Source organism: Furipterus horrens, unplaced genomic scaffold, assembly GCF_987537825.1.
Source record: "Furipterus horrens unplaced genomic scaffold, mFurHor1.1.pri manual_scaffold_9, whole genome shotgun sequence".
NCBI lineage: Eukaryota > Metazoa > Chordata > Mammalia > Chiroptera > Furipteridae > Furipterus > Furipterus horrens.
In genome coordinates, this window is record NW_028327179.1 from 24,578,470 (window position 1) to 24,585,847 (window position 7,378).

The 7,378-nt window shown below is 48.5% G+C and overlaps 1 protein-coding gene across 1 annotated transcript; it reads right to left on the reverse strand.

The window, feature by feature from the left end:
* Positions 1 to 278: 278 nt before the first annotated feature.
* Positions 279 to 2,656, reverse strand: LOC150001444 (uncharacterized). Its single transcript, XM_090287827.1, is given in 3 exon segments — positions 279 to 950; positions 952 to 1,902; positions 1,904 to 2,656. Coding segments are annotated over 3 exon segments (2,061 nt in total). The 5' UTR covers positions 2,645 to 2,656; the 3' UTR covers positions 279 to 581.
* Positions 2,657 to 7,378: the final 4,722 nt, after the last annotated feature.

The window sequence follows — 7,378 nt, forward strand, 5'->3', positions numbered from 1 at the left end:
TCGAGATTCCTGAACATACTGTAGATCTCTTTTTTTTTTTTTTTCAAACGAGTGGCTTTATTTATTACAACAGAGAACACCAACAGGTTTAGTGCAATGCAAAGTCACCGTCAATAAATACTGTTGCTCAGACAGTTTCAAGTTTGTACAGAAACCGGGGGCCAGACTAGACCTTGGTGCGGGGGGCGCTGGGCCCTGTGGGCAGTCACGAATCTGAGGGCTTCATCGATCATTTTGTTGGGGTTATCACTGCTTTTTACACGAACGCCATGTAAACAGGTTGCAGTTTTCTCTCGGGGACGTGTACCAGTTGTGTGTGGCCCCTGGCCGGCCCGGTGTTACCGCGCGGCGCCCATTTCCGAGGTTCGCGGTCACTGCCAGATGGGCCGCTGGGAACCCACGAGGAGACCACCTTCTCAGCAGCTGGTGGAGGACGCGCGGGGACAGGTGACCAGGTGCTGCCACTGAGGACGCAGGGGGAGGGGGCAGGCCAGCAAGGCTGTGGACGTGGCGTGGCCTTAGCAACGGGCGCTGCAGAGCCCAGCACTTCAGCCAGCGTCACTTGCTGCCTGGGTTGTGTCTTAGGAGCTTCTGGGACCCGACTTCTCCCCGCCCCCGCCCATCACTGCTCCTTGGCAGGCCGCGGTGTCACAGATGCCGGGGGTCCCCTGCGCGCCAACAGCTCCGGGAAGGCCCGCGTCTCCGGGCGGCCCGGGCTCGCCGTGGGCCCCGTCTTGGCCATCTTTGCCAACGCCAGGCACGCCTTGCGGTCCTTGCAGGCCCTGGTCTCCGTCAGGCCCGTCCAGACCCACACCGACCGCGCCCTTGTCTCCTCTGTCCCCCGGGTTTCCTCTGGGTCCGGGCTCTCCCAGCTCACCGGTGGGGCCGCGGAAGCCAGGGGGCCCCCGAGCGCCAGGGTGACCGATGGAACCAGGGGGCCCGGGGCGCCCGTGGGGGGCCAGCAGGGCCAGGCCGCCCGATGGCTCCCGGCGCTAACAGCTTCCGCAGGTGAGCAGCCAACTGCGCGATTTGTTCACTGATCATGCCCCCACACAGCTCCCTGATGTGCTGCTCACTGGCTTCTTTTCCCGGGACCCCGGGTTTTCCGGTGATGCCAGGCACGCCCTGCACGCCCTGTAAGCCCACAGGCCCGGGGGGTGGGGGGGCTGGCACACCCTCCACGCCGCTGGTGCCGTTGGGACCCTGGATGCCTCTCGGGCCCAGTTCCCCTCGACTGCCAGGCTCTCCTTTGGGTCCAACGGGGCCGCGGGGTCCCGGCTCGCCTTTGTCCCCGGGAAGACCATCGGAACCGGCGATGCCCTGGTCTCCCTTGGGACCCGTGGCTCCTTCCGGGCCCCGGTCGCCCCCGCCGCCTCGGAGGCCCTGGGGGCCTGGCAGGCCAGTGTCCCCGATGCTGCCCTTCGGGCCCTGGAAGCCTCGGATACCAGGGGCCCCAGGAGGGCCTTGCGGACCGAGCGCCCCCGCTGAGCCTCTGTGGCCCGCCTCGCCGCGCTCGCCCGGCACGCCCATGTCCCCTGGGACCCCGGGCTCTCCCAAGGGGCCGGCCTCACCCAGCTCTCCAGCTTTGCCCAGCTCTCCTTTCTCACCCTTGGACCCTGCTCGTCCAGGCAGGCCCGGCAGCCCGTTGGGACCCTTCTCTCCTGGGGCGCCAGTGCGACCCGCCTCTCCCTTCTCACCATCCAGTCCTAGCAAGCCGTCCCGGCCGTCCTTGCCCGGCATGCCCGGCTCTCCAAGTGGCCCGGCCACTCCGGGGGCTCCTTTGGGACCCGGTTTGCCCAGGTCGCCCTTGGGGCCCCGGAACCCGTCTGGGCCCCCCTCGCCTCTGTCACCCGCTTTCCCGGGGGCTCCTGGGATCCCGAGGGGTCCTCGGAAGCCAATGGGAGGGACCCCGATCCCCGGGAGGCCCAAGCGGCCCTGGCAGTCCTCGCAGCCCCCGCGGGCCCTGCAGCCCCACGGTGCCGGGGAGACCGGGGGGCCCAGGCGGGCCGGGGTCACCCTTCTCGCCGTCCTTGCCGACCTCTCCTTGCTCCCCTTTGTAGCCAGTGGGTCCCTTGAAGCCCGGCATTCCTGGGGGGCCGGGGGGCCCTGGCGGACAGACGGCCGGGCACTGAAGGTCAGCCGCGCCTTCGGGAAGGACTCCTGGGTGACCAGGGGGTCCAGGAGGTCCGGGAGGGCCAGGCAGGCCCGGGAGTCCAGAGGGTCCCGGGGGACCCCGGAGGCCGAGTCCGCCTGGGAGCCCACTGACCCCTGCTTCTCCGGGGGGTCCGGGGAGTCCTTTGCCCCCAAGCCCAGGTGGCCCCGGGGGGCCCAGACTTCCCCGTTCTCCGGGAGTGCCCTTGAGTCCAGGCGGTCCTTCTCTCCCGGTCAGGCCGTCCACGCCGGGCAGCCCTGGCAGCCCGGCCTCTCCTGGCTTCCCTGGCTTCCCCGAAGCCCCTTTCAGTCCCGGGGGCCCAGGCAGACCCGGAGGACCAGCTTCTCCATCGATGCCGTCCTTGCCCGGCTTCCCAGGGGGCCCTGGGGGGCCAGGGGGGCCTCGAGGCCCCATTTTCTGCGCCTCGGTCACCAGCGCCACGGCCAGGAGCTGCCCGAGCAGGAGCGGGAGCAGGGTCCGGGCTCCGGCCATGGCTGCGCGCGCTCTGAGCGGCGCTGGCGGCGGCGGCCGGGCTGGGGCTCGGGGCTCGGTAGATCTCTTTTTGTGTATCCCCATAATATCCAGCATCTTGTTGAATACACGTTAAAAATTCTGTACAGATAAGATTGGGTGTGTTCAGGGTGGTAAAAAAATAAAATAAAACAAGAAAGAAAGAAAAAGAAAAGAAAAGAAAGAAAGAAATACCCTTGGAAAATACTTTGCATTTACACTTTATTATATTTGTGTTTTTATAACATATTTAAATAGGTGTTACACTCTACATATTTAAAAATGTAGCTCCCCCCACATAATTATCAACTAGATGTGTTAAATTAACACTAGTTATTTATACCCTCCTCTTACCTCGGGTCTTTTCAAGAACATGTCTATTATCTGTTTTACGGTAGGGTTGATGGTTAAAGATACAAATTCATAAATTTCTTCAAACAAGAAAGGGACAGAGACACTGAAAAAGAGATCAGAAGGAAGATTGAGGTGACAGGAAGAGGGAAGAGAATCTGAAGGGTTTCAAAGAAAGAGGAAAAGGGTCAGGGGTTAGAGGGAACAAATTTTAAAGATTTGTTGTGTTATCTATTATGTAACTCTTCTCTTAGCTGCCCCACAAAACCAGAAGTAAAACTCGGTTTTTGGTCAGAAAAAAACTCTGTGCAGTAAATGCTTGTTAAAAAGAGAGACAGTGAGGATGGAAGATGGAATGTGTGGAAGAAAAAGAAGAGAAGAAAAAGAAATCAGTTTAAGCTAACACATCCCCTACTCTAGTCTCTGTACAGTTGTGAATACCTAGTGCTTTTTTTCCCCTCTAAGTAATAAAATCCCATCATTTATGTTGGCAAAGGAGCTCAAACAAATATTAAAATTTAGATGTATCAAACTAAAGGCAATTAGATTCTTGACAGGCATGGGAATGTTATTTGTACATCTTAAGTATCCTTCAAGCTTCTCTTCCTCCCATTTGGAATTTATTTTATATAGAACTGACAGGTTACTCTTCCTAATTATTGCTATCTTTGGGCCACTGCCACCTTTCTGCACAAGGACTTTATAGCATTAATTCTCTACTTCTACTTCTGAATTTATGGTCTACTCTTTAGTCTAACAATATCTTAACAATAATCTAAACTTACTCCCAAATAATATTTTTTCTACAGCTCCCTTAATAAATATCCACTTTGTTCAGAGAGTTTTAACTTTGTCCCTTGTTCTGTTTATGTCTACAGGCTCAGGATAATGCTGCTTTATCTTCCCATAATGCATTATCCCCTCACCCCACCCCCCCACTTAAATCTATACTAGTGTAAGGACTTTTCCTTCTTAGTGACTATTGGCCTTTGCAGTGGTGGGATAAATAAAGACAAGGCAGAGATAGGTTTGGTTTCTAGGATTTCAGTAATGTAGTTGTTCTCATGATGACTGTCACCGTCAAGTGCTGTTGTAATGCATTTGGTGCTAGGGCCTAACTATAGCTCAAATACACCCTTATAAGATACATAAAATTAATTTTTCCTCATTGCCATTACAAGTGACACAAGTGAGCCCTCTGTAATTGCCACCAGCATGTCTCATCTATTACAGAGTCAGCATTAGTCATTCAAAGCATTTATATTCATCGACATATTTTATATGTCAGGTGATCTTCAAGGTACAAAGATTTAATGGTAATCAAGATAAACTTGATTCCTGCCCTTTTAGAGCATAAATTTCAGTGGAAAGAAACAAAAAAACCAATACATAAAGAAGATAATTTCAAGGCTATAAGTGCTATCACATAAACAGAATGATATGGCAGTAAATTGTAAAAAAAAGAAACAACTATAGATTGAGTCATCAGGGCAGATTTTCTGATGTTGTGCGATGTGAATTAAACCCTGATAAAGGTGCAGCATTTCAAGAGCGTGGGAAAGAGTATTCCAGGTAGTGGGATCAACAGAAACAAGTTTGGAAGGACATTGGTATCTGGATAATCAGAGGGTTCAGTGAGGTTGCAGTGTAGTGAGGAAGGGGGAAAATGGTACAAGTTGATGTAGAAAAGAAGACAGAAACCAATCATTCAGGACCCCGTGGATCAAGGTATGGAATTTTCATTCTATTGAAAGTAAAATAGGAGGCCATTGGAGGATTTTAGTAGGGGCTTAACATCTGATTTCCATGCCAAGACTGATCTTTTTTCTCAATGGAAAAGGAAGAAGGAAGAAGATGGCATATCAATTCCACTGTTGCTCCTACTTCAGAGATAGGTTCTGGAAAAACATTATGCATTCTGGATAAAGGGGCTTGTAGTATCTGCTAATAATCATTAAAATGATTCTAGGTAGACCTCTGTTCCCCTGACATATTACCACTAAAGGTCTTGCCTGCAGAGTATTCCACATCTGACATCAGTAGATCAAATGACTACCAAACATTCCAAAGTTCTACAAAACAGTAGGTAAAGCTGAAAGGAAAAAAATCTAAGATAGAGGAAGTTCCAATTACTACTGGGTGAACCAGCTTACTGAACAAGACAATAAAAAGGCTAAGAAAAGTAAAAAAGGCCTAAAAGCCTGATTAAAAAGATACTAACCAGAGCAACTCTGTATTTAAGTAGAGAAATTAGCATAGCTTCCCCAATTCTGATTTACCCTCTTTCAATAATAGAGATCTCCTTTGTTCTTTAAGATTAAAGTTAAGTTCCACATCTTATATGAATATTTATCTTACGTTTACCAACACTTTCATAGAGTGTAATGTTGTGTTATTCTTAAAGTGTGTTGCACTATTGCTAAAAACTATAGCTATTGCAATAACTGAGGAAGTAAAATTGATCATTTTGACAATTTATTTTTGGAAACTATTTGCTCATATAATGTACTTCTACCAAAAGCTTATAGCATTCAATAAAAGAAGTGAGTGAGGTTCCATTCAATCTGTTCAAATATTTTCAGAAAGTTACATAATCCTAAGTAGGTTATAAATTGAAAATACTGAATGGCTGTATTTGGCAAGCTCTGAGCACAAGAAAGGAGAAAGTTCTGATAAGAAGAGTATGTCAGAAATATGTACAATAAGTACTAATGCAAATGGGAGGAGGGGTAAATTAAAAAGAGGCAGGGAAAATATCCTCTACCATCAATCATTATTAAACTCAGCTGAAAGGAATATAGGTCAACCCAATGACCATCCTTGATGGAGCCCATAGCAGATGTCTGACATTGTTTTTGTTGCTGTTGTTGTTAGCACCCAAGTTCCTACTTCCTATTAGCATCTTATCTCCCTGTTGTTAAAATTCCCTTTCTATGTATTGTTTATGAAAGGTAATGCCCAGCTCCATAAATATCAAAGGGGAGGGTGTTTCTCATTCCATATCTGCATAGACAGGAGATAACATATAACATGGAAATGGCCAGTTGACATTGTGGCTCCTGAGACTGAATTTTGATGATGTCATTCACTAGTTAGAGTCGGTATTCTCTGAAGTGGCAGACTGGACCAGCCTCTTATTGCTACATAAACATTGTCATACATTAACTAACCTTCCAGAGCAGACTTGGTTTTTCCCAATTTTTCAAATCAAATTCTCCAGGCTATCATGAATTTTGTAAGGTTCCAGTAAAATTGCTTTTTTGGCTTAGGATAGCCAGAGCTTGATTCTAATGCTTGAGAGGAATAAATGTGGTTAGTACTGACCCAGGCATTGTTTAATCATTTTTTTTCCCCCTCGGTGTCCAAACTCCCTCCAAGCCAACACTGCCTAATTCTACTTCTCCATTTAGCGAAACTATCTTCTATGTTCCCAGTGTGCGTTCCTCCCCCAACCACAGCCCCAAGAACCGCAATGCCTTATGTCTCTGTTTTTCCAACTGAGAACCTACCCCTAAAATACAAAAATTATTAGGAGAAAATTTAAGCCAAAGCTAGAGCAGCTATTCTTTTTTTATTTTTAATGAAGGCTTTTTAATTTTTTAAAAGATTTTATTTATTCATTTTTAGATAGAGTAGAAGGGAGGGACAAAGAAAGGGATAGAAACATCAATATGTGAGAGAACCAACTGGTTGCCTCTCACAGGCCCCCAGCTGGAGACCTGGCCCACAACCTAGCCATGTGCCCTGACTGGGAATCAAACCAGTGACCTTTCAGTTCACAGGCCGACACTCAACCCACTGAGCCACTCCAGTCAGGGCTAGAGCAGCTATTCTTAAACTTAGTATCCTTAGAGTCTGAAATGGTATATGTTAAAAGTGTGGTCTCAGAGACCACACTAGGTCAAAATTAAAGCATGAGAGAAGCCTAGAAATTAGCATTTTTTACAAACTAAATAGATTTCTGCTCAACAGGATCAAGGAACCATTGGACTATGAAGGAAAAGAGCCATATATGAATGGGTCTCTGTCTCATAATGTATGTCATATTTCATTCATATTTACCTCACCCATTGATTTCTTCAGCAATATGAGATTTCTTTGGCATTCAATATACAGTTTGCTCTGATTTGCCCGTGCTTTCTGGTGAATTTCTTGTTACTATTTAAAGCTTGTTTATTTATTTTGTCAACAGGTCTAGCTTCTTATAATCAACTTTAGAGCATTTTGCAAAGGTCAGTTTCTCTACAGAGACAACTTAAATTCTGCCCCTCAAAGGAATCCTTCCTCTAAGCATGGGAAATGGTAAACATTTGTCATTAGCAACCACTTGCCAAGGAATCCTAAGATAAGCTGAAAATAAATGCT